Source organism: Phodopus roborovskii, unplaced genomic scaffold, assembly GCF_943737965.1.
Source record: "Phodopus roborovskii unplaced genomic scaffold, PHOROB, whole genome shotgun sequence".
Lineage (NCBI taxonomy): Eukaryota > Metazoa > Chordata > Mammalia > Rodentia > Cricetidae > Phodopus > Phodopus roborovskii.
This window is the reverse complement of record NW_026126571.1, coordinates 22,646,586-22,673,526: the sequence shown is the minus strand read 5'-3', so window position 1 is coordinate 22,673,526 and position 26,941 is coordinate 22,646,586. Positions and strand designations below refer to the sequence as shown.

The window sequence follows — 26,941 nt, the reverse complement described above, 5'->3', positions numbered from 1 at the left end:
GAAAATAGTTTCCCCTTTCCTGTGTCTGCCTTTGACTCTGCCAGCCAGTCGGTCTGCATCCTATCTTAAATCCAAACGTAGAAATGTAATATTAAGCTTGTGTAGCAGCAAATGAAAGAAGCACTTGTACAATTGCATTTTTATTAGAAAGATACCAATCTCCTTTCTCTCTCCTCCTCCCCCTGGGGCCATAAAAACAGAGGAAATAAATCCACAGAATGGCAAATGCTGAATTCCGGGAGGAAGTTGATGGTGAGATTCATAGAAGGGATTTCTTTCAGTCCGAGGAAGGCCTGTTGGACTCTCTGGAGCTCAGTTCTTTTGCTGGAGACCTGAGGGAGCATCGTCCCTTTGAAGCTAATTTTTAGGAGAGCCTTTTTTTCTTCCTCTCCCTTCTCCAGCCACAAAGCCACAAAGCATCTGTGATGGGGACCTGGAATGCGATAGCTTGTAGGAAGAACACAAGACCCGGTGTGATTCCTAAGGTTGAAGCCATAGCCGATGAGTTTTCGGTGCTGGGGAGTGGAGAGGAGCTCCGGGTACTCGCGTCGCCCCGCACCTGTGCCCCCCGCCGCGCCAGGGCCACCGCCTTTGTTTCTTCCACGCCGCCCGGCACTTCGCAGCCAGGCGTCCTCCGCCTGCTTGGGTGGCAGCTGGGAACCAGGCAGCCCAGCGGACCCTGAGCACAGCATTTCCCGAGCTGCGGCGGCCTCCTGGAACCGCGGCCTCTTTCTCCTGAGCTTCCGGGAGACACGCCGGCCAGGCCGCGCGCTGGAGTCACCGTGCGGTGGCAGCGGCTGCCCGCTCGCTGCCGCCTGTACTCCACGCAGAGCCCCGTCTCCAGCCAAAGAACCCCTTTTGACACGGATCTTAATCAGAATAAAAACTTTATTTTTTTTATTTTTTGTTTTGTTTCTCAGAATGTGAGCAGCAAGGAATGTAAAACTCTGAAAACAAATCTAGCATTTTTAGCGTTCAGTTTTGCCTGTTGTTACAAACCTAAACCACTGTGTTCAAACGTTGGGTCTTCTCTGTTCTTATTGCATCGCTACGGTTTTTATAAAGGAATTTTATTTCCCTTTCAAATAAATTTTATATGTATGCCAATACACCATTGAACAAAAGGCTCAAGAAACCTTCTGAACAACCAGGGTACAGAATTTCTTTAATATAAATACGAACGGATGGGGATAAATAATATTTAAAACTTAGACTATTCAATGCTTGCAAAAAATATAAATAAATCTGACTGTTCACAAGCATACACACACGGAAAGACGTACACTTAGTCATCTTTGCACAGGGGATCCCTGTTTCAAAGCGCCTTTGATTTCTTTTTCTCGCTCATTACAAGAAGTGCAATTTTAAAAACTAAAACTTAAAAAAAAAAAAAACGTAATCGCTTCCTCTCGGGAGCCATAACGTACAAACAAATTCACATTGAAAACTCAACTAGAAAGTTTGTTCATATACCCTGTTTCTTATCAAAGAGTGGAGAAGAAGGTAAGGGTGCTGGGCTGGAGGGGGGGGGGTAAATGTCACTACTGATACTGACAGCCTTTCCAGCAACCAAGATTGCTACGTCACATAAACCATAAAAACGCATTACCAAAGAAAACAAAATGAGGGAGGGGTGCAGCGGGAAAAAAGGGAGAGGCAGGAAGAACACAAAACAATTTGAAAATCTGAAAGGAAAAAGAACCAAAGGAGGTGGGGAGGGCAAGTCTCCTGGCACGCAGCCAGAGCCCATAATCACAGGTGGGTGAGCTTGGGCGCTTCCTGAATTCTTCCCTGAGAAGGATGGTGGGCAGTAAGGTCCGTGTAGGTGGGGTGCGGCTCCCCAGGCCCCGGCCCGTGGTGGTGACCGCTGCCCAGCTGCCCGGTGCCCCCGTAGTCCATGGCAGCCGAGGTGGTGTGGGGGAGGTGACTTAGGCCAAAGAGTGTCGGCCCGGAGTTGCTCATGGGTTCCACATAGCTGCCCCCCACGAAGACGGGGCTTCCCTGTAAGTGTGGGGTCCCATAGCTGCCGTTGCCCTGCAAGCTGTGAGCGTGCGGGTCGTAGTCAGGGGTGCCCCCTGCGCCTGACCCCGCCGCCGCCGCGTAGCGCTTCTGTGGGGGAGGTGGGGGGGCACAGCTGGGCAAGGGAGCAGGGTAGGAGGCCGGAGGCAACCCGTAGGCTCCTTGGGGGGGCTTGGAGAAGGGAGGGGGTGACTGGGGCTCATAAGGAACACTGTTGACCAGCGAATGCATGGAGTTCAGATAGCCTCCTGCACCGGGAGGCACGGGACTGCGACTTGGGGACTGGCCCCCAGACGAGGTCAGCATGCCCTTGCCCTTCTGGTCCTTCTTGTACTTCATTCGGCGGTTCTGGAACCAGATCTTTATCTGGCGCTCTGTGAGGTTCAGCAGGTTGGCCATTTCCACTCGGCGTGGCCGGCAAAGGTAGCGGTTGAAGTGGAACTCCTTCTCCAGCTCAACCAGCTGCGCGCTCGTGTACGCCGTGCGCGCGCGTTTGGACGCTGCTTGCCCAGGCGGGCTCTTGTCACCAGCGCAGCTCTCCCCTGCCGGGACACAGAGAGGAAGAGCGGTGTCAGGGGCTGCTGGCGACCCCGCCCAGCTTCCCAGCCCTAGCCTAGCCCCTCCTTTCTTCACCCCATCGAAGCCTCTGTCCACACCAGAGAGGAGCAGGACCGCTGACCCTCTTGAAACAGCCCAGTTAGCCTGCCCTTCCTTCCTCTAAGGGCTTCTTCAACGGGAAGACAGAGCAGCGGGGCCTCCTGCTTGCCTGCACTTCCTCTCTAACCCTTTACTTGTGTGGCTTATTCACTGACTCATCAGACAATAAGCTTCCTGTAGGCAGGTGTCACTATCTTTGTTCCTTCAGTTGCTGAAATGTAAGAGACTTAGTGTATGCGTGAAGGCCTTTATCCTCCCTGTGTGTCTGAGAGTGATCAGCCATTAGCTTTAACTAACCAGCGTTGCATGTACAGAGAGGGGATGGACAGAGTGATGAGGTCAAACTGGAAGATCTTCTCTGACGGAAGGAGACCAGACCTCAGTCTAGACAACTTCAGTCTAGTCCTGGTAGGGAGGCCCAGGACCTTGAGGAGGCCTGGTCATTAGGGCTCTCAATGTCATCAAGCAGGCTGTCCAGCTCGGCCTGTCATCTTTGTGACTCCTGTCATCCTAGGATGCCCAAATACCGACTCTGGGTGTTCTAGACCCTCAGGCTCAGGGGAGAGCAATGGAAACTGGAGAGGGAGGGTCCAAGGTAACCAAGAGGCTTGGAAGCCCAAGGCCTTGAGACTGAGGCTCCTTCACTGCAGCCCAGTTCCCAGAGCCCCAAGTGGTTACCATTAGGATGATAAGCTGAATCCCCTCCCCCCAGGAGATGCCTGGCTGCCTCCTTCATTGTACTAAGACTGAGCAAGGCCTTCCCAGAGGTAAAGCAGCCACTCCATCTGCTACAGCAAACACTGGCTCTGATTATAGACAAAGCATTGATTCTGACTTGGGTGATGATTAGGCCTGCGTTTATTCTGCCACATTGCTGTATGGGGAGGATGCCACTGTTTGTTTAGAAAAAAGGAGTTTTGCTTGGAGAGACAGAGGCCCTCAGGATGGTTCTACCTAGAGGTCACAACTCCCTACACTGGGGCAAGGAGAGATTCCAACTTCACCAGGCTCAAACTGCCTTAGAGAGGTCCAGAGGGACTTCAGTCAGGTTTATGTCTGGGGGAATCCTTGCCATAGAAACCTTATCACCTCCCTAGGTAGCAAAACTTCTGGAAACATTTTTCTCCTTGTGTGTATATGCATGGGGGGGGGGGGAAGAGTGGGGAGACAGAAAGTTCCACTGCTCCTAGGCTGTGCTGGTAACTGCTAAAGGAGGCTTAGGGCTCAGAGCTTGGCCATAGGCCCCGCCTCAAGGCACCCATTTACCTGAGCTGGAACCGCTGGTTTTCTGTTTAGTGTTCTGTCTGGACTCCTTCATCCAGGGAAAAATTTGTTTGCCCACTGTGGGAGAGTTGAGCAGGGGGCTCTTGGCTGTGCTGGCAGGGGTAGGGTTGCTGTTAGCACTTTGAGGGGGAGAGACAGAAGAGGGGAGCGGGGGAGCTGCAGGGGTGGGCGCAGGGGGCTGTGGTGGGGGCTGTGGAGGCTGTGGGGCTGGGGGAGCTGCCTGGGGAGGAGGTGGAGGCAAAGGCGGATCACCCAGGCCTGGGGGCTGGCTAGGAGGGCCACTCAGGGTGCGCAGACACGCTTCGCTCAGTTCGTGAGCTTTGGGGTGGCCTCCAGCGCTGGTGGGGGACTGGAGGGAGCAAGCGGGTCGGTGGTACTCAACGCCATCGGTACCCAAAGCCGCAGGCGGAGCGTATGGCTGCTGGCTGGCATTGTAAGCGAACCCATTGGCTGCTTGGTAGGGGTAGCCACCGTAGATCGCCGAGCTGTCGTAGTAGGTCGCTTTTTGCATCGCGATGTTTCACGATCGTGATCGCACACTCTGACAGGGGCTTGACACCCGTAAAGGAGCACATTGGCACGCCCCGCGGTCACGTGACAGTCTGCCGCCAATGGCCGCCGCGCGCAAACCTGGGGGGGGGGGGAGAAGTGCAGCGCGGTGAGGGCTCCGCGCAAATCCATCTTACTCTCAATAGCTAAGTGACATGAAAGCCATAAAAGAAAAAGTGGTCAGCAATATTTAGCAGCACGACGTGGCCCCGGGCGCAGGGAGCCTCGCTATAAAAAGCTGCTGGAATTTACTGGCAGCTACAAATATTTGCTTAACTTGCGTCTGGAATTGGGGGATTTTCCGCGGAGAGAGGAGCTGAACCAGTAAGGGCTGGAAGCTGGGTCTCTGGAGTCGAGGTCCAAACTGAGGAAAGCTTTGAAGGCTAGGTTGGGGTCTTTCTTTTCCAGTAGAAACCTTGATGGACCTTTGTAGAAATTGAGGCTCTCTTGATATCTTGGGGAAACTCTCAAGAGGGCAAGGGGTCGCCATTTTTCTCTAATCTCCATTTTTAGGATTTATATTTGCCCCAAAGACCTAAGATATTCAGACTTCATTCCTAGACAGCCTTTTCCTGGAGCCCTCAAAGGAGGTTTACACACACACACACACACACACACACACACACACACACACACCGGGCGGGGGGGGGGCAACTGACCTATCAGACCAATGATGGACTTTAGAAGCTGAGCCTGTTAGGCAGTTACCCTGCTTTAGTTCAGGGTAGAGGACCAACCTCCTCCAAAGGAACCCTATGAGGTCAAGAAGTGGGTATGAGGGAGAGAAAACTTTGGGTGTGACTTCTCTCTCTCTCCCTCCCTCTCTCTCTCTGTCTCTCTCTCTCTCTGGGGGATGTGTTGGGAATGACTAACACCACCACCACCCCACCCACAAGCTACCACTCAAACCCTGTGACTTTCTATACCCTTTCTCCTATCCTGTTTTTCAGGCTCCTTGAAACAAGCCACCCCCAACCTCTTTTTCCAAGTTACAGGAGGTTCCCAGACTCTCCTGCCTTGGACTTTCTGAGGTGCTGTTATTCTGGGCAACTATCAAATTCTACCTGTTAAAACATGATGGATTAGAGGGAAAAAACAACCCACCAGGAACCTGAAAAACCAGCGTTCATCTCCATGACCACGGCTTGAACTCTCCTTCCAACTTAACGATAATAGGTTCTGTCTTAGAAACTGCTATGCAATTTGATGTATGGGGGTCATTTGGCTCCAGAGGCGGCATGCAAGCACAAACTATAAACTCCTGCCAGACTTCCCTGATCTTTGTATACTGTTGTTGATCATATTTGTTATTGGGTCTATTTACCGCCTTCAGAAATACTAAGTAAAGAGAAACCTAAGAAACAACTAAAAACCTCTTTTATTTAGAAAGCAGTTTGTAAGAGTGATATCTGTGCTCTCTTGGTTTTCAACTTTTGCATGAGAAACTTCTAATTCCCAGCAGGAAAAGTTCCTTGTGAGTCTTACATACATACACACACACACACACACACACTCACACACACACTCAGAATGCTAGTCCCTCTGACCATGAAGAAAATTACCAACAAATCCATACAGATAATGTTTTACATTTCAAAGTCCAACTATGGCTATTTAATCCCAGTCATTTAACTTTTCTAGAAATAGCAGACATCAACCAGAAAAAAAACAATATAACAAGCATCCACCAATGAGTGGTTATAATTTTGTTTTTAATAATGAACTCCCTTAGATCATTATTAAACCAACAGTCTGATCAACATCTGGAAAACAGGCACAATTAATTTTCCAGAACCTCAATAAAGAAGCAGAGCAACACTTATCCAGAGTTATTGTGCATGGTCATGAACCCTGGAGTGTTGTTTTCCTTTTGGAAATATTTAGGAAGCTACAGATAACATTATGGAAAGTAAATAAGGGGTAAAATAAAATTTAAAGTGAATTACAATTTAATGTCTACTTTTCTCGTTCTTACACTGAAAACAGTTCCTATTATAATTGGCAGTGTTAATGCCTGTCATCATACATTTTTGAGTTACCAAGTTTGATTAAGGTAAAATGTCACGTTAAGAAAATTACTCTAGACATCTGAACAGCAAGATATTAGATGAAACAAAATTGAGTTCATTTTGAACGTGCAGCATTTCTAGTGACTTTCTAAGCCATTAGCACAGGCTATACCAGCCTGCTGCATACTTAAGCCTTTTCATCAGACTGTATATTGTCTTTTAAAATAACGACAACAAAAATCTTTTAAAAATCAAAGAGCATAAGGCAGCGTTCACAAACTTAAAACGGGAATTCAACTTAGAGATCCCATTGTTTGAGGTCCGCAATCACCTTCGAGCCCACACAACCCGCCCCCTCCAGCCCCTAAAGTTTTCAACCTAGTAAAGAAGTTGGAGGTTTGCCAGCCAGGAAACTTTGCTTTGTCCCCCCAAGCAAGGGTTGAGGGTGGAGGGAGATTCCTCCGCAATGATCTGTTCCTGGACAACAACCTCCAGGTGCAAGAGCTGAAGCGAATTGAGGAGGCTGTACTGAGTACAGGAAGCAAGCCCTGTTGTCTCTGCACAAGGTATGCCCAAATTCCACCTCCTTCTCCAGACTCCGGTTCCTCTCCTTCCCTTAGCTGCCCTCACCCGAGTTTGAAAGGGGACGTCGAGGTAGGAGCCTGCTTTCCCAACCCACTCCTCCCTTTCTCACCAACCCAGAAAAGTTGAGGCTGGGCTAGGGGAAGAGGGGAGAGTGGGGGCGGGGATGGGAGCGCGGCCTGAACTGAAGTGTGAGGGTATCAGTCACTGCCGGCGAGGAAGCTCCGGCTTGTGAACTCTTCTTGAACCGAGATTTAAGTCTGCAGCCATAAATCACCCAGACATACACTCTACCATTCAGCGCTGAGAGAGGCCGGCGGTGGCCCAGCTTACCTTAACTTCTGACGGCCGCCGCTCGGGCTTGGGCTGCGGCCCCGGGTCCCCTCGGCGCGGGATGGCCAGCGACCCTCAGCATCCGCCGAGCCGGCGGGCGGGCGGGCTGGCGGGAGACCCCCGAGGCCGGGGCTCGGCGGAGAGCGGGACGACTAGCTGCTCGGGCGGCTGGCCCCGGGCGGACTGGGGCTCCTGGACCCCCTCCCCTCCCCTCCCCCACGCCCGCCCCCGCCCTGCCCGCGGCCGCGGCCCCAGATAAGCGCTGGCGCGGCCGGGCTCCGCGGGGCTAGTGGCACCGACTTGGGTATGTTTCTTATGAATACTGCGCCGAGCAGGGGTCGGTCGGGGGGTGCGGTAAGGGGTGCCGGGGCGGGCGGGAGGGGAGAGCCGAGCGGCTAAGGAAGCGCCGGCGTGGGGGATGGGGCTGAAGCGAGGGGAGGAACAGGAGCAGAGCGAGCTCGGCGGCAGCGGGAGGAGGGCGGCCTCCCCCACCCCACGCCCTCCCTCTCCTTCCTAGGCGTCACTAAAGTCCAGGAAAATTATGCTAATGAGGACAAACGGCTCTCACAAAGGGGCTCTCTTGCGGGGCTCTATTTCTTAAGAATCTGTCTGAGAAACCACGCAATTCCCTGCCCAGAACATTTTTCCTGGGGGGTGGGGGAGAAGGAGAAATGAGTTGTCCTGACTTTGTGTAGTTTACTTCACCTGCCGCTCCCAATACAGACACCCCCAAAGCCAGTCTCTGCGGTGCAGGGATAGGCGGATAGGCCCTATTTCCAGACACCTCCCCAAGTGCAACTCAACTACCTTTGGTTATATTTCTAGGCTGAAAGCAGAGAAGTGTCCTGGGGAGACAGAGGACTGTCTCCACAGTAAAATGAACCTCTCTGAGCTCAGGCAGACACAAAGATACTTAGAAACTTGAGTCTGCACCCCTTGCGTGCCCATTTCATAGTGCTGCACGCAAGGAGGTCGCCTACAAGGAAGATAGATAAGGCTCTGACACCAGCACAAATGGACATCCATGATACTTCACCCCCCAATCAGCTGTGGCCTTCCTTTTGCTGGGTTGAGCAAAGGCCTACAGTTTTGCTTGGTAATATGCTACAACTTTAAAGAGGATGGGATCAATTCCAATCCCCCCCCCCAAGCTTTCTAGCTTCAGAAGCAAACTCCAGGGCAGGAGTGTAGAAGAGAGAGAGACAGAGACAGACAGACAGACAGAGAGAGAGAGAGAGAGAGAGAGAGAGAGAGAGAGAGCGCTTTCGCGCAATTCTGAGGCGTCAACAAGGGTCCTTTCTCAAAGGAAGGTGTTAAAAATATAAGTAGTATGTTTAAACTGTCAGGGAGCAAAAGTGTCACCTTAGAGCAAAAACAAAGCCAGGGGAAAAGGGAGAAATCAAAAAGCACTCCGGGCCAGGGTGGCCTCATGCATACCAATGGTTTTTGTCATTTATGGCTGGGCAAGATTTATGACTCGGCTCCCCAAAGCTGTAAACAGAGCACAAAACAGCAAACACTTGCTCCTTACGGCATATTGCAGCGGCGCAACTTGAAAGGGAAGAGCCGGGACGTGTAGGAGGTGAGACCCGGCCGCAAAAATCCGCTCGGCGGCATTTTCTCTTCAAACCCTCAGGGTCGGATGTGGCATTTGAAGAAAGAAGGCGTGGGTCAATAATCAACCCGCACTTTCTCCTCCAAACTGCTGACGCGACTCTAACCGCCTTCTCAACTAAGCCAGCTGCAGGGAAGGCCGTGAGAACCAGACCTAGGAGTGGACTATCTGGTCCAAAGGGGCTGAGAGCGTTGGAGCGAGGGGCTAGGGCATCTGCAACGCGTACCCTTCCGGCTCGACCAGATCAAGCCCAGCCACCCAAGAGCTGGGACCAGACCCGACCTGAGGAGTTGCTGGAGCCGCGGGAGAGCTTGGGTGAGAGCTCAACTCAGACCAGGGCCTCCACCAACCCGCAGCTAGGTGGATTCTGGGCGGTGGGCCCAGGCGGGCCAAATAGAACTCTGATTTTAAGACACGGGTCTTACCCTGGCCTTAAGCCTCTCACCTGAAATCCAAAAGGCTGGCTTTGGGGACAAGCATAGGCGAGATTATTAAAACTGATGATTTATAATAGCAGGTTTTGTTGGTTTGTTATTGTGTTGTGATCGAAAATACGCTATTTGATTTCCACCCCTAGAAATTGCTCACTGTCGCTTTCTAGGCAAATCCCACCGTTCACCCGGCTTCTCTAAACCCGCCAAGTTTTTCTTTGCTCATCAACCCTGAGGTTCCCTAAGTCCCATGATTTCCACAGGGACTAGAAGAAAGCATTTTCTCAGGCTCAGACGAGTACTTGGAGCAACGAAGGTACCTGATGGAACCTTTCAGCCATTCAAAGGGTGTTCTACCCATCTCTTGAGAGGACTCACTGCTCTAATACTATCTGTACAAGTCAGGGAGAAAGGTGAGGAGTAACTTTGAGAGAGATGCCTTAAAATCAAAGAATGGGGAGGGAAGGCATGGAGGAAATAAATACTCTGGTTGAAGCTGGTGCTTTGAGTGCCTAGGGGGACCAGTCTTTTTAATAGCTAATCGTTTGGCCATAACAGAGTGGCTTTAGCTCTTTCCTGGGAGGGAAAAAAAGTGCTCTATGAAAGCAGTTATTGGCTTCTCACTGTGCATGTTTTTATATAGAACCAGTTTGGAGAGTCTGTCATTAGATATTTATTCGGCTTGCTGACACTGAAGCCACAATAAAAAGACGCCTGTAACAAACCTTTACTCCATATCTCCTTCTTTCCTGCGAAACTATATTATTTATGAGTCTTTAACTGGGTCAGAAATGCACCAGAACTGGGTCATAAATCATACGAAATGCTGACAAGTAATTGAACAGCAATTAAAGCTTACATTTTATTTCCAAGGGGTGTTTTAGAGCACTTGAAACAGCCTCAGTTAAGCATAGTTACCACCGAGGTTGGCGTGGGGAAGGCAGAATCGGCCCTTCCTGGGAAAGTAAATCTCTCTCAAGTAGAGGAATCCTTATTTGTTTTTGTCTTTTTAAATAAAGAAATATGATTTTTTTTGCTTTATTAAAGAGAGCAAATTTGATTCCAACTTCTCACCAGGCATCCCTTTCTCTGCTCCGAGGAGCAAAGTAAAACCCAATTTCTTCCACCTTTCCAGAGCTTTCCACTCTTCCCCGGAGCAAAAGGTCCCCAAAGCCCAATTAGTCCCAGCCTGGCCAGTACTTTGGAAGCAAGCAGTTTAACTCATCTGCCTCCATGCTGGCAATAGCTACCTTTCAGGGAATATAAAGCTAGAGAAATGTCTGTCTCTGCTTGCTAAAGGTTACATACATAAAATTCCCTCTGATTTGTAATTCAGGCTGCTTAGGGGTATATGGAAAGCACCCAAACCAAAAACACTGATGGAAGCCCAAAGTGAGCCCCAGGCCCCTTCTGAAAACCACAGCAACCCAACCTCCAGGCAACTGGCCTGATCACCAGCACCCTTAGCTTCGCCTAGGTCTGAGCTGTCTTTCTCCATCACTCCCAGGCACATATTGCTGTGGAAACAATGGTATGCCCTCCAGGTTGGACTCCTTGGGTCCTGAGCAGGGGAAACTCTGCCCCTGCAACCGAACACTGAACAAAGTGGCTGGAAGCATCACCAATAAAATGGCAGCACAGCTGCACCTTTTCCTCATTGATTTTCATCTTCCATCTGTTCAGACTGCCCAGGTCAGCCCTAACCCTCCAGCCTGCTCACTAAACGCTGGCCAAATGGAGAGAGGGACTCCCTTTCTCAGCTACTGGCCCCCATGAGCTCTGGCCCTTCTAGCCTCTTGCCAGCCACCTCTGCCTGACCATAGCTTCCAGCTACCTCAGACATCAGAGCCTTCCCTCTGCCTGGGGCTTAGCTTCTGGGACTTCAGCCGGTTGCAGTGGCACAAAGCAACCCTAATACTAGAGAGTACTTGGCCCATCTAGTAGCCCCCAAGTGCCCTTTCCTTTACACCTCACAATATGTTTCCAGGGAATTCAACTCAGGAGCTCCTGGGATCTTTCAGATGCTTTCGGTTCTAAAACAGAAACAAAGGAAGACAGAGGCTGAGGGGTCCTGTCCATGATCCAGTGTCTCCTCGCCTGACCTTTGTCTCTCATAGCCATAACTCACTCTCGATATGAACAATCAGAGGAAATACCTTAAAATAAATTCCATCCTCCTGGTATGGCCTGGAGTTCCATCGCTAGCTTGCCCAGAACTGCTCCATGAGAACTGAAAACTGCAACCCGCTGGAAGAGCAGAGCGCCTGCTCCGGAGAAAGAGAAGGAGGAGGTGGGTGTGTGGGGGTGGGGGAGAAAGCTCTCGTTCTAAAGAGAATTTAGAAAACGTAATCACAGACGAAGCCTGCCTGGGTCTCCGCTCCGAATACCACAATAATGTGCAGTATTATGTGCTCACGTGGTCATACGTCAACTTAAATCTTTTATTTGAAATAGGGAATCATGGAAGGAACCAGGTTTCCAAGGAGAACATTCAGATTTGGGGGAAGAAAAGTAGGGGATCTTGACCAGGGTCAGAGGGTCAGAGTTTTCTGCTTTACCAGCAGGACTAGGAAGGGTTACCCCCACACAAAGGCGCTTATCTCCACTTACATGTCTTTACACACACTCCAAGCACAAGGGAACAGCAACACTGTCTGTCTTCTTAGTGTCCACTTAACTTTCCCTATGGCCTGTCTTCTACAGACAAATGGAATTCAGCATGTCCTACCGTTACCCAATCCAGGCCTCTCTGACCCACAGGCCAGGATATCAAAAGGCAAGAGCCAAGCCCAGGAATGACTGGCTAGTCAGTAGATCTGATCAGTCAGCAGATTTCTTTAATGGCGTGCAATTGTACGGAGTTTGCTAACACCCATGCACACACCAGAGCCACTGGAGAAACCAAAAAGGCCTATAATTACCTGACAAAATCTTAAAGTCTCTCCTCCGAGTCCAGTTGGTTTTGTTCAGTGGCAGCCCACTAGGAAAGCTGTGCTCCTCTGCAAAGTTGTGGGTCAAGGGTTTGCAAAATCTGGAGAGACCTAATGCCCTAGCCAAACCCATACTTATGCATTTCCTCCATGCATAGCTGAATGATACATGAAATTATATGCTTCTAAAGATGAAAAATGTAAGAGGAAATGATCTAATTGCCTCTGAAATGGGGGAAGCACTGAACTCCTCTGGAGTCTCCTGTGCTAACCTACAAGACAGCCTGAGACCCTCCCTGCAAACTGTTCTGTAGAATCACCCCTAAGATAACTCCACATCTACCAGCAGGAACTGAACTGAACCAGTTCTGCTTAGGAGAACCTGGCTAACACAAATAAACTGTCCTCCAAGTCTCCACCCCTATTCTTGCCTTCTGTATGGTGACTTTGCCCACATGGTTCTACCTTTTCACAGGCTGTCTTAAAAAGTCCTACTTCTGAATGTTGAATGTTCTGAGCATGCCATAATCTTATTCCTGGAGAGTTGGTCTTCAGCTGGCCCTAAGTGTGGGGACTTACTTGTGGAACTGCAGGAGACTGTATGTGAGCGTCCCCATCTTCTCTCTCCAGAAGGGACCCAAAAGGTGTCTGTTGAGAATATAAGGCCCTAAGTCAAGAGACTTTCTCATGAGGAATGGGAGTGTTCAAATCACTTAAGCTAGTGAGTACTAGTTTAAGCTGGTGGCAGCACACTTCTAAGGTTCTGGCTAAGTATAGCTGGAAGACTTCCATAGCCATGACCTGAGTCAGATGCTGGAAAGCAAGAATCCAAACCTGTCTGGCCCAGGATGGAGAGATAAAGAACAGATCAAATGCTGGCTGCCATAATATATTCTTCCTGTCTTTCAAGGATTTAATCCACTCATTTCTGTGTCTTCTGCCCCATGGGATACCCACTCCTCAGTGCCAGTCATTCTTACTGAGCTCTCCAGATACCATAGAGGGATGTAGAGATATGGCCCAATAGCAGACAACTCTCTGCCCTAAATTTCTGCAGAAGCAGTCAAAGCTGAGAAGGGCCCCCTTTGAACTCTCTCAACAGTTTCAAGCAAGCTGAGACTCTCAAGGCCATAAGTCCACAGTAGCAGACTCTGGTGTTACTTCAGAGAAGCACCTTAACTTCAGTGAGGCCTATTGGCATCTCAGTCCCATGCTGGAGCCTCCATGTCCCTGGCATCCCCATTAATGCTCCAACTGCCGTCTAACCATTAACATTAAGGCTAGGTGTGGGTGATTTGGTGGGATAAGAAGGGAAAAGAAATCTGAGTAAGTCAAGAGAAATTTAAACTCTTTTAAGAGTGAAGTTTGGCAACCCCCACAGGCACCCACCAGCTGAGAATCTTCCTTCAGCACTCCGAATTCCACTTTCCTGAAGCAAAACTGGGGGGGGGTGGCTGTCATCAGACCCTTTCCACTCACTCCACTCTGGCCAGGGCTGAGAGAGAACCCATGCTGTGACACCAGAGCCAAGTTGGGGGAAAGCTGGCTTGGCAGGAGCAGGTGACCAAGCATACAAGCTATTAGTCAATATTTGCCAGGCTGTTGGCAGATTAGATATATCTGTACTCAAACACTGCAATCTGATTTCTCTATCAAAACTATACTTAGATGATGAATCCCTATTTAACATGAGATATTTCCTGTGGATACAACTGCAGTACAAACGGGCTCCAAGCTCTCTAGACACAAGTGGGTGTGTGTATCACGTTATACTCTTGAAGCTTTCACTTAATGACAATTGTTCTGTTTCTTGCAGATATGCAAATCATGTACAGACACTGAGTTGTAAATACCTAAAATGTTCCACCTATAGCTGAGAAAGTAACTCCACGACTAGGACTGTTTACTTCCTATCTGATAAAAAAATAATGGTATCTCAAACTGCATTCCAGCCTTAAAGCACCATTAGATAGCATGTTGGAATTAATTAACAATCTTATATCTGTCTGGAGAGCAAATTTTAGAAAGATCTGGACCTAGGGAACAGAATATAAAATCTGAAAATTTTGTTTGTTTGTTTGTTTCTTAAAGAAGTAATCCTTGGGTTGGAGGTACATCATAGGTCAATGGTAAGTCTGCTTGCCTAGTATGTGCAGAGGCCCTGGGTTCCATTCCCAGCACCAGAAAAAAAAAAAAAATAACCCCTGGAAGATCAATGCAAACTCATTCATTCACACTAAACTTCTGAAAAAAAAAAAAAAGATTCCAGCAGCCCCACCCCCAAACAGGCCCATAATTTATGGCTCTTTTACAAGGTAATAAACTACAGTAATTACCTCCCCAAATCCCAAACTAAAAGAACAAATTAAGCCAGAACTTGAAAAGAATTTTAAAGAGTTTCTCCCCCCCCCCTTGTTCCAAATAGAAAAAGAAAACATTCAGACACAGAAGATGTGAGCTTTTCCTGTGGGAAGTGCTGTGGAACTACTCTAATAAAAGACTCTGTCTGAGCAGGGCCTACACCCTGAGAGAACTGTCATCTCTCCTTCTGAGGAGAAGAGGCAGAAAGATCAGAGAAAAGGCAGGTTGAGAGACAAGTTCTCTCAACCCAGAGCTGGGACTGGCTGGCAATTTTGGGACTCACAGTTTCCAGCCTCCCCAGCCACAGCCCACATTGTAGCCGACTGGCTGCCCTGGCTCCTACTGCTTCTGCTTTGCAGTTGGGGGTTTGTTTGGGGCTTGTAGGAAGACACAAACACAGCCCCTCTGGCTCACCCTACCATTTCTGCTTCTGCTCTCTCTACTATGGGCTTTGGAGCCCGCTCTTTGTCTGCCTCATGCCCACATGGTCATCTCCGAGCTCAGCTCCAAAATCTGCCAAAGTTAAAGATTGACCAAAACCTCTTTCAACCAGCTCTGGTTGCCAGGAGTGGGGGAGGTACACTTCTCCCTTCATCCTGGTGCAAAGTCCCAAGCCTGAGGAAGAGTTGGGTATAACACTTACCTCCAAAGATGTTTAAATCTGAACCAGGAATGAGCTCCAAATCTAGGTGTTCAGGGAATCCCTTTTTCCAGTGTCCAGGCACTCTGCAGACAAATAAACACCAGAGGGTGAATGGAAGCTGTGAAGGAAGGGAGTGAAGACTGGAGTTAGAAATGTGTCCTGTATGGGCGCCAGGGTGGCCCCAGGGTGACGCGGACACGGAGTTGTCGCCAGGGCACTGGTCCATGAGAGACACTCATAGCTCGAAATATTCCAGTCTACAAATGGCCTGAAGAAGGTGATTTATTTTTGTAAAACAAATACATACTCCATCTCTGCATCCACAATCTCCTTTTCCTTTTGTGTCGCTTTTGGTGGGGGTTTGATAATGAGAACTAGAGAAAGGGAAACAGAAGGCGGTTTTGCTGTTGATGCAGGATCTGCTGGCAGAGCTCCGCTTGCACCCCAACTTGGGGAATGTGAACGCAAGCTTTATTTTCTTTTGCAAACAATGGGAAGCCTGTCTGGAAGCATTCAATCACAGACTCTGCTGAAACCTCACTAATAGTGTTCATTTCTGTTGGCGGGAAATCAGACCCCTGCTCAGTCAGTCCACAGATGAGAGGCAGTCTTGGGAGGTTTTGTTTTCTGGTTCATTCAAGGTCTGGACAAGCTATTTCTTGGTCCCAGTGGTCTGGCAGGACTAAAGCAGTGACAAGTCCCTAAGAAAAGACCAACTACTACTGCTAGAAACCAAGCAAGACCAAAGTACTGTACAATTAATGCCAGCCCTACCTGTGCAAGCCTCCTTACACCCACCCCCAACCCCCAAGCCCGGACTCTACTGCAGCCTTATGACTCCCTAATTCAGCACTCCCTAGCCAGCTAACCAGAGATGGTCAAAGTGCCCCTAGATGGCTTTCTGGAGTCAGAAAAGTGCAGAGAATGGTCCCAGCTTGTTGGTCCTCTTCCGGGACTGAGCAGGATTTTCTTCTACAGCCCTGACCCTAACCCAATCACTACCCACCTGCCAGCCTGCTCCAAACCAGCCCTGGGTAGGTCTGCCCTTCTCCTATGAAAGCCAGTGATAGAGAACTGCCAAGTAGCTGGGGAATTGCCTGACTCCTGGCTGGGGAGCCTCCTAGAATGCTAAGGTTTGGCAGCAAACTGGCAGCTGCCTTCTGCCACAAATCCACCCACAGTCTTTACCCTCCAGAAGGGTGCTTAGGACTCCTTTGTCTTGTTCAGACTCCCACTCTGTGTCTTCAAGGGGAGGGACCCTGGCCTTGGGACTCCTGATGTGATCCTAAGCAGAGTGGGGGCCTAGATGTTATGCACTTTGCCTCTCAACTTCATCCCAGAGGGATCTGCTGTGCCCCCAATCTACCACCATCACCAAGCATAAGACTTAGGAGTGCCGTAATTATTATGGTTATTATTGTCGTTGCTATCTCTTTATCCTTAAGTCTAATATTCATGGTTCCTGTTCCCCATAAATCCTTCAGACTAATGAGTCATGGAGAGCCTCTGTTTAGGTCTCTTGCTCTGCAATGGCTGCAGCCCTTGTGGCCTCTCTCGCGTTTTTGGCGGCTCCTTGCTCCCTCACTTGCCCAGTGCCAGTGATTTATGAACGCTGGGAAAAATTGAACAAAGCCGCATGCTCCTCCTGTGGTATCTCTGCAGCCTTCCCCAGCGTGAATAAGGATGTTACCAACTGTCTGCACGTCTGTCCCCACTTTATCACCCAAACCAGATGATGACCGCAAGAAAAAAAAAGAAAGGAAGAAAGAAAAGAAGAAAAAAAAGAAAAGCCAGAGTCCAAACTCACATTTCCCTGGACACAGAGACTCCCTGGGCTTTCGACAATCTTACAAAAAAGCCTTGAACCTGGTAAGCGCCCACCGGTCAGCTCCGTTCTCCACGTTGAAGTGGTCTCCTCTGTTTTCTGAAGGACTTAGATGCCTTTGGAGATATATCTGAAGGTGTGTGCCTTTAAAAATCAAGCAGGAACTTGGAGTCTCACTACTGAGAGAGTCATTCCTAGTGAGGCCCTGACGACTCAGATCCATTCCTGACGATCTGCATTAATTATTTAATGAGTCACGTGGCCACAAAGACCACAATTTCACTATTTCCTGCTCTAACAGACGCCACACCTTTATCAGTGGCAACCAAGGTCCATACCTGGCTTTGTTGTTGATGTTGTTGTTGTTGTTCCCTAGGCTTCCAAAACACAACCATCCCTGTCCTAAACAAGAATGTCGTGGAAGTGCTAGGTTGAGCATGGCAGAATTAGTCTTTCTGGAGTTACCAACACTGTAAACACCAGAAATCCCTCTCCCCTGAAGGCAGCTCTCAGCCCACCTGTTTGAATGCCATGAATGGGCAATTTAGTTACATTATCTCTAGGGCAGCTTTAATAATACAACCATTCTTTTTCCAGGCTATGCACACATCTACAGCCCCACACATCTGCACAAGACTAGATACCCATCTCCAGTCCTCTTTATTCTTGTTTCTCCTGCAGCAGAAAGATGCCTAGGCATGTGTACCCATCCAGGGTGATGCCAAAGGTTCTGCCACCTACAGTCTCATTAGCATAAGGAACTTGAAGAGAGTCATTCAACTGCCTCAGTTTCTTCTTCTGTAAATGGAGACAACTGAACCAATATGGCCACCAGTTCTCTTTCATCTTGAACACTTGACATCTTCAGACTAGAAATGGGGACTCTAAATTCCAAGGCAGATGTCAGTCACAGATTAGAAGGATCCATGACACCTGTCTAGACTGGTCCCATTTCTCCTCTGCTTTGCATACTTTTTTTTTTTCCTTTTGGTTTTTCTAGACAGGGTTTCTCTGTGTAGCCCTGGCTCTCCTACAACTCACTCTGTAGACCAGGCTGGCCTCAAACTCAGAGATCTGCCTGCCTCTGCCTCCCAAGTGCTGGGATTAAAGGTGTACGACAGAACCGCCAGGCAAACACCATCCTCTTTGAGGTACAAAGCATTTCCCCCTTGATGCATGCAAGGGGTGCCAGGAACCACAGTTGGAAAGGTTAGGCCTGAGTTCTTCCTTGCAGGTCTATATCGATGTAGATATCAAGAACATGAGGGTGAAGGCCTATTGCTTGCACAAAGCCCAGTCACAGGAACGGGAAGCCTGAAGTTGTCCTTTGCTACATTTATTTGGGGATTGTCTCTCCTTTCACTATAAAGGCATGCTGATCTATTTCTATGTTGGAACTGCTAGAGAGATAGCAGCAGGGGACAGTGGCACAGTTTGAGAACTTAGGGGAACACTGGTGTCCTAGAAACATGGGGAGGGGGGAAGAAGCAGGGGCAGTAGGGCACTCTGGGGTTGCTGACACAAAGACAGAGACAGCATGAGCAGGCCCACCCCATATAGCTGGGTAATCTTCCCATGAGCTCCATCCTGGGTATTAAGTACTCCACTATGCCTGTCACAGATGAATTCCTGCTGTAATAAAACCCCGGGTATATCGTAGATTTCAGCAAAACTAGCAAAGAAAGCCTGCAAACTGCCATTTTTCTTCAAGGGGGAGAGTGTTAAGTACTTAATTCAAACTGTGACCATTAAAATGTCTCCTACCCGATTTAGTTTGATTTCAGATGTTGACAAAACTTTTCTCTCTCTAGAGTCATGCACCGCTTGGCTCTGTGACTAAAGCGGATGAGTGTGGATTGAAGGAAGAGAGGGAAAAGGGGGGGAGCATTGCAAGTGTCATTTTGGTAAGAGAACTACAGAGCTTACACAAAACCCTGTCTTTAAAGGTCAAGGGTTTCAAGGACTAGTAGGTTTGCTTTTTAAAAAAAAAAAGAAGAAGAAAAAGAAAAAGAAAAAAAGAAAAGAAACAATTAATGAGATAGAAAATCTGTCCTCTCAGTGAACTCCTATGGTTGCCCTGACAAAGGGCAGACAATGAATGATTTTAGAGTGCACAGTGAGATTTTCTAAACAGTTTTGGTGAGCTCCCTTAAAGGATGGCTGGATTTCAAATAGAACACCCACCATGAAGCAATGGCAGAATCATCTGCAGCATTTTCAATAATTTTGGTTTTGTAAAAACACCAATACCTTAATCATCAATACAAAAATGATGCTTTATCCCAAAACAGTAGAAAAAGGATGTCTCTCATTTCCTTTTCTGCATGGACAAATCAAAGGCATTCCCTTTTACCTACCCACCAACAACTCCAGAATGAAGCCAGTGAATGTCTCACATCTTCCTTCCCCACTGAGGAGAAATACAAGAATTTACCTTAAATGATGAAAGTCTGCCATTTGAGGTTTTCTACCTTGACATTCAATTTTCACTAAGAGCCAAGGCATGCATATATATATATATATATATATATATATATATATATATATATATATATAATTTCTTTGCCCAAGAAAGCATTATTTGCAAGAGAATCCCTCTCTCCTCCAAAGACTTTTCCCAGAGAATGCCTTTCAAAGAAGTATTTATTATATGAGGTGATTAATGATTCTTGGGGAAATTGCTATTTTCAGTGTGATTTCATTTTGCTTTATAAGTGCATGTAGTAGGGGGGGTTAATAAGTTGTAGCAGTAGCTACACTCCTCCAGAAATGCTTAGCGCCTGTTCCTTCACCTTATAAAATGCATATTCTGCCAGGTTCTTCCTAACTTGGGAAGGCATGTGTGTACTCATTTTTTTCCAGGAATTTTCTTGGCCCCTCAGAAACCAGAGTCCATCCTTTCTTTCTTAAAAGCTGACTTCCCTATAAGTGAAGAGCAGACATGCCTGGCTTATACTCAGTGCAGCGAGGGTGGCTGAGCTTGTGCCACTTATGGAAATGGCTTTAAATCTCCTCTGATATTACAGAAGTAGGTGAATATCCCTTCCCTCTCATATATTTACTACTCTGTTTCAAGGCCAGATGGCAGTTCTAGTATTCTGTGCTCTCTCTCTCTCTCTCTCTCTGTCTCTCTCTCTCTCTCTGTGTGTGTGTGTGTGTGTGTTAGAGAGAGAGAGAGACACACACACACACACACATACACACACAGAGAGAGATGCCTGAGTACCAAAGCACCAAATTTTAACCAATGAACAAACACTAGGAATACAGAGATTGAGAGGTGAATTTCCACTTTTCCCCCACCTTTAAATCTAGCTCTCTGGGCATGCACTGAGGAAAGTGACCCTAATCAGGGTTTGGCTTTCTCCCAACAGTGACCTCTTCCAAAATGACCTTGCTTAGGGTGTATTTGGAGTGTCATTATGCTTCTTACTCCCTCAGAGGATACTTTGGGGAGTGTGGTGGGAAAGTTCACTTTACTCTCAAAGCTCTTCCTAGAGAAGCAAACTAAGAATTCCCAAGCTGTGCTCAGCGAAAAGACCTTAAGACCAGCCAAAACCCAAAAAGCAATCTCAACCCTTTGCATAAACTATTTTTTATCTCCAGGGAAACAGGCAGATTAAGTGTGAAGGTGCAACAAATGCCAAGTATGCTCAGAGTTCATCCCTCGGAACAGCTGCAGAAACTCCTGGGCCTCTGCTCAGCACGGGTTCACCTTTCATTGCAGAGGCAGACGTGTTTCTATGCCTTACAGAGACTTGAAGCCTGATCGCCTGGCCAAGTTTGGAAAGAAGAGGAGCCCTCTCCGGACTCAAGAGCCTTCTGCTTTTTGGAACATTTCCACAGTGGGCCAAGCTTGACAAGAATTCAGATCGAGCTGAAGACACACACAGACCCACACAGACACACATTCTGAGAGTACGAATGTGACCCTAGCTCACGCTGTCTACAAGGCTTCTGCACACAAGGTCAAAAAATATCTCCACCAAGAGGAGTTGGAGTTGGTTTTTGTTTTTATGAAAAGCTTGGAATACACACAAATCTATCTCTTAGGTTCTTACTGTTTTTTAAAATGTTTATTCTTAGCACATTCCTTTTACACAGCCATATCACTTTGTACAGTTGTAAGTGGGTCCAAATGCATTTCCCTCTCCCCCAAGATTGTGCCCAAGAATAAGACAACAATATCTCGATAACAATATGTTAAATAAACGCAAGGAGAGGAAACTACATGCCACACCTACCATCAAGGTCTACACATTTTGAGAATTAAATAATCTGGTGAGGTCCACAATGTCTACTCAGTAAAGCTCACGTGAGCTGCCTTAATGTAGGAGAGGGAGGTCAGGAAGCTGGGGAAGGGCCTGCTTCTTCCCCTTGCAACAAAGATACACGTCCCCCAGTCAGCACGTGCTGCCCAGCTGACTCAAAGCCATTCGATGACAAGCGCTTCCTCCCAGGTATCCACCCCTGGCAAGGCTGTCCAGGTCAGCAGGTTGTTCCACTAGGCAGTGTCCAGGACAGAAGTCCTCTTGGGGATCACACAGACACTTACCAAGGTTAATATCTTCTTTTTTTGGTTATGGTTTCCACCAAGTTGAATTTTGTTTTGGTGTCTGTTATGGTTTTCTTGGGGAGGAGTAGATGAGGACAGGAGCAGGAGAGAAGGACAGGTAAGTGACAGAAACTGATTATATGGAGGAGGGAATCGGTGTGGAGGCACTAGGGAGAGGGTGGGGATGGGGGTGGGGGCTGTGAGTTTGTGCTTTTCCAGGCAGGCCGGCAGGGACTGAGGTAGGGTTGGAAGATCGCATCTTGGTGTTGGGAAGTTTGTGGTCTTTCTTCCATTTCATTCTTCGGTTCTGGAACCAGATCTTGACCTGGCGCTCAGACAAGCAGAGCGTGTGGGCGATCTCGATGCGGCGCCGCCGGGTCAGGTAGCGGTTAAAGTGGAATTCCTTCTCCAGCTCTAAGACCTGCTGCCGGGTATAGGCGGTTCGAGAGCGCTTGGGCTCGCCTCCGTTATAACTGGGGTTGACTGAACGCCAGAACCCCGAAGGAGAAGGCCAAGGAGGAGGGAGTGGAAGAGAAGGAGAGGAGGAGAGAGGAGATAGGGTGGGGAAGAGCAATTGGACATCATCATTATATAATAACCTGACACCAAGTTCACGCAAGATACATAAAACGGCAAAGAAAATGTTTCACAGGCTATTGACAACGGGAAACACCCGAGAGCCATAAAGAATGGTGCTGGGCATTGGGGCTGAAGAAAAGCTTCAAAGACACATGGCCCGGAGCCTCTGCCAGGGCAATTAAATTTATGGGGGCTATAATTACTGCCCTAACAGTTTGGCGTCTCGTAAATCTTGAGATAAAGGGACCCTGGGTACAAAAGGGTTCTCACGTTGGGACCAGGATTCGGGCAGCCTGCACATACCCACAGCCAAAGCGCGGGCCAGATGGGGGGTCCCTCCCAGCGCCCTGCCCCGCGCCCCCGCGCCCGCTGCCCACCCGGCGGCGCCACGTACCGGCGCTCACGTGGATCTTCTTCATCCAGGGGTACACCACGGGCTCCTTGCCCTTCGGGCCCACCGGCCCCTGGTCCGCCAGCAGCAGCGGGCACGCGGGGGCGCTGCCCCCAGTCGCGCCAGCCGGGGTGGCGGGGCCTGGAGCGCAGTGTCGTGGGGGCGCGGGGGGCTGCGGGGCCGGGCTGGGGTGCGCGCCGGGGGCCGGGGTCTGCTCGGGTCGCGCGGGGCTGCCGCCGCGGCAGGCGTAGGGACAGGCGGCGGCGGGCGCGGGGTACAGGCCCCCGGGGTAGCTAGCCTCGCGCGCCCGCGGCGCGTAGTAGGCGGGGGGCTGGCGGGCAGCGTGCAGGTTCGGGGCTGGCAGGTGCGGGGTGGTCTGGGTCCGCGGGAAGCCGGGACCCCCGCCCGCGCCGCCGTCCCCACCGCCCGGGCCGCCGTGCGGCGCGAACTCCTCGAAGGGAGGGAACTTGGGCTCGATGTAGTTGGAGTTTATCAAAAACGAGCTCATGGTCATTAATTTGTGAAGTGCAAAAATACTAATTTTTCTCGCGGTGTCGTTTTTTCTGCGCTCGCCGAGGCCCCTCCCCCTCTCGCCGCGCTTCCCATCCCCCCCCACCCTCAGCGCCCGCCCCTCCCCCCGCTGTCAAACGCCTGCCCTTCCCCCTCCCCCCGGCGCCCGCCGAAGTTGGCGCGGCTCTGCCCCCGCCCCGGCGCACACCCCGCAGCCCTGCGCGCCCCGCCCCGCCCCGCGTCCCACGTGCCGCCACCCGGCCAATGGGCGATCCGCGCGCGCGGACCCGGATCAGGAAACGCGCGGGGGCGTGATGGATGCCGCTCTGCACCCGGGCGGGCGGGAGGAGCGAGCCGGGACTCGGGAGCCTCGGGCCCCCCAACTTGGATTCCGGCTGAGAAGTCGGGGCCTGTTAGGACGCGGGTCCTTCCGAGCCCTCTTCCAGCCCACGTCTGTCCTAGGCCTCCGGGCAGCTGGTCCCCACGGCTCAGCGCTGGCCTCCTGGCCTCCCAGGCCTCGGGTGAACCTCCGAGGGTTCGAGGCCCTCCAGCACAGGGAAGGACACTTGGACCAAGAGGCAGACCCTGGCTTTCTATCCTAGCCCCGGAATAACGAAGGAAGCCTACAGACCCATTTTTCTCGCCTGCGATTCTTTACCCACACCATGCACATCCACTCGGCTGCTGGGGAGTCCCTACTTTGAGTAGCCGGCCTGGAGCCGCACAGGAAGGGTGGGTGGAATGGGCCGCTGAGCCATCCCAGCTAAGGATGTACAGCGAGGGCTATCCAGTAAAACCTCATGGATACTTAATTTTTTTTTTTCTTGTTTTCCAGAGGCAGAATTTGTACAGCATTTTTTTTTTTTTTTGTTTTTCATTTACGATTTGGAACCTCCCTATATTGCAGTTGATGGAGGTGCTAACGAGAGGTAAACATGCCTCCTTTACTGGGCGCTGCTGTGAGACCTCCACCCTGGAATGGGAACGGAGGGGATGATGCCAGCACAAAACCCTGATTTGAATCCAGTAACTTCGCATTACAGAACAAACCCCAAACAAAAACAAGCTTGAGACAGAGTAAGATCCTTTCGGGTCTGATCGTCTACAGGTCTTCTAACGTTTTGTTTTTTCTCCTTTTGGATGCTCCTTCTTCAGACTGTATCAGGGATGAAGGCTATATTTACAGGACAGTCTGTAATTTCTGAATTGCTGAAAATTAGCATATTAACGATATCAGTAGCTCCGGAAAGGAGAGAGAGGGGACTGTTGTCTGCCATTTGGTAATTGAAATCTGATGGGTAAACTAATTATGTCATTATTAACAAATAAATTACGTATTAATTCCACCTAATGTTGATCTTTGAAGTAAATATTGATGCTTTATTCGTACTGTGTTGGTCCTCTTTCCTATCTTCTGAATAGCAGGCACGCCTAGATCCCCTTTGCATGATGGTAAAACAGTGCAAACTAGCATGTCACCATCCAAAACATAATTCTCCTGTTGGCATACAAAGCAAAGACATTTGAATTGGTGCACCTAGTTGATTTTTTCAGACAACAGGATAAACCAACAACCTTCTCAGAAGTTATAAACCCAAGCCTGAAGACACTCCAAAAAGAATGTCAGTTCTATATTCATTTATATTGGTTACTCATTTAGGCTACTAAATGCTGGGATATATCCATTTGATGGATGGTCATTTAATGCTTAGCCACATAAAGACTATTATATGAGACTAATCTTTAAACTAATTTAGAAAAAGAGGTTAAAAAAAGGATCATGTTAGTTTCAGACTAGAATTGTCCTGAAATGGCACAAAAAAAGTCTTCCACACTTAGTGCATGGGCGCATAGAGAGCTGTCCACTGACATGAGACACCCTGAATTTTTTTTAATGAAATCTGAGCCACAGACAGAAATCAACACTGATTATAACCTTTAGATAGCCTCTCTAGACTGGAGGGAGGAAATCTAGCCTGTGATGTGGCTGCCCTCTCTAGCAAGAAAATATATACAGAACATATATTACTTGTGTTAGGTAACACATATTACCTAACACAAGTAGCACACATATATACTATATATACAAATATATATGCATTACACATCTGGCTATGTTTCAAATTGGAGGAAAAGCATGATGAGGGAATCTTGCCTGTCCCTGGTGTCACCAAGCACAAGAGTCCTAACCATGTCTGTTTAATATTATTTATAGGCACTGAGACACAAACTTCGTGTTGTTTAGCCTCAGAGTGGTCTACAGAGTCTTCACTTTTAAGTATTAAGGAGACACTGGCACTGCTTTGTATACGGTTAAGCTGCATGAGTTAACTATGCCTGTTTCTGTTACTTGAGGAAGATGGGCTTACACAGAATCCCTCAAGGCCTGTAACTTGTCTTTGCGCTTCTATCATAAACACAAACGGAGCCAGGACCACCAAGTGTTATCTCACACACCGACATTTTGACATTTTACTGAAAGATTTATGGCTGTAATAAACAGTCTCAGTACCTTTCCTGAACCTTCCACAGCCTCCCTTTTGCAAGCATGCATAGCATAATCCCATTGAATCGAATAATCTTTTGAAAAACATTAAAACTAAGAAGCACCCCTTGCCTTTACATAATGTCCAAGACACCAAAGGAGAGCTTGGAAGAAACTAACTTAATGAGAAAAACAAACCAAAGTTTACCAGCAGCATCTTGCCAAGGGAAAAGAAGGGATGCCCTGGAATGAAGGAGAGAGGGAACATGCTAATCTTCGCACACCAACTGGCTAGAGTTCCAATCGGGGTTGAAGCACTATCTCTTCCTTGGGAAACTGGTAAGCACCTTTGTTCATTTCAATATGCAGGGATAACATATATTCCCCAAGAAAAGCTTTCTTAAAATCCCATTGAGTGAAATAACTTTTCATCATGTCCTCGAATCCCAGATGAAGAAGGCGAGTCGAAGGGAGTCTGAGGGAGAGGGGCAACTGGACGGAGACAGTGTTCACCCCTTGGTTGGAATCTAATTTAAATCATTTTGAATATATTTGGAACAGCCTCCCCACTTGAATGCAACCCTGTCCCAAGTTTCAAAGTGACCGAACAGTGACACCGTGTGCATTTTGTTTCTTATTAATCTTACACATTGACAGTCTTTGTTAGTCACAGGCGCGCCCTCACCAGCCGACATTTTCATATTTGTTAGACGCGCTGACCTGAAGTTCACCTCAGCCTTGGACTTTGCGCTTCTAAAAGGTCTATACAGTGTCTTTTAGAGAGCCGAGTGCTTTGCCCAGGTCAGTCCTTCCCAGGAAAAACCAAGGGGAAAAGGCAAAGGAAATGTAAGCATTATGGGATGTATTGACTGTATTTGTCCTTTGTTCTTTAGAGTGAGGGCCTCCAGGCTGTCCTCTATCTCAAGTCCTTCTCTGGAGCAAACTGGGGAATGGCAGGGTTTTAAACTGCCTGGTAGTGGCTTTTAAGGGCTTCCTCCCACCTACACTAGACGTTTAGTTATAGAGAAACAACACTTAACCAGACATTTTTACCAATTAATTTGTTTAGTTTGTAATTCCCTGGTGATGGTTTAAAATAAAAATACAACCCAGACATAAAGACTGATACTTATTTTAGAATTATTACATGATAGTGTTCAAAATCCTCTGAAGAGCTGAGCAT

At 48.7% G+C, this 26,941-nt stretch overlaps 2 protein-coding genes and 1 long non-coding RNA gene across 5 annotated transcripts in view; 1 reads left to right on the top strand and 2 right to left on the bottom strand.

Moving 5' to 3' along the window:
• Positions 1-870: 870 nt before the first annotated feature.
• The window catches only part of Hoxa3 (homeobox A3), a 43,845-nt gene continuing 17,774 nt past the window's right edge, over positions 871-26,941 (bottom strand). Inside the window, exons 3-5 of one of the 3 annotated variants that reach the window (XM_051202818.1) lie at positions 15,414-15,496; positions 3,943-4,590; positions 871-2,561 (exon numbers count right to left, since the gene is read on the bottom strand). In XM_051202818.1, coding sequence (XP_051058775.1) covers positions 1,753-2,561; positions 3,943-4,471 — 1,338 coding nt within the window. In that variant the 5' untranslated portion in view covers positions 4,472-4,590; positions 15,414-15,496 and the 3' untranslated portion in view covers positions 871-1,752. Of the gene's footprint in view, positions 2,562-3,942; positions 4,591-7,433; positions 7,449-11,635; positions 11,736-15,413; positions 15,497-26,941 lie in introns of those variants that run through there. The other 2 variants (XM_051202820.1, XM_051202819.1) reach the window with 2 other exon arrangements.
• Positions 7,609-9,564, top strand: LOC127235525 (uncharacterized). Its single transcript, XR_007835723.1, has 2 exons — positions 7,609-7,737; positions 9,070-9,564. It is a non-coding gene; the product is annotated as an uncharacterized LOC127235525 (long non-coding RNA).
• Hoxa4 (homeobox A4) lies at positions 21,865-23,343 on the bottom strand. The gene is made up of 2 exons (XM_051202841.1): positions 22,767-23,343; positions 21,865-22,276 (listed from the first exon to the last, which is right to left on the bottom strand). Exons 1-2 carry the CDS (start codon positions 23,275-23,277, stop codon positions 21,930-21,932), a joined length of 858 nt encoding a protein of 285 aa, XP_051058798.1. The 5' UTR covers positions 23,278-23,343; the 3' UTR covers positions 21,865-21,929.

Bases quoted from the DNA above. Each gene is read 5' to 3' on its own strand.
- Hoxa4 (XM_051202841.1), bottom strand. From the start codon at position 23,277: ATGACCATGAGCTCGTTTTTGATAAACTCCAACTACATCGAGCCCAAG. The intron at 22,277-22,766 runs GTACGTGGCGCC...TCTGGCGTTCAG, and splicing joins GAAGATCCACGTGAGCGCCG to TCAACCCCAGTTATAACGGA.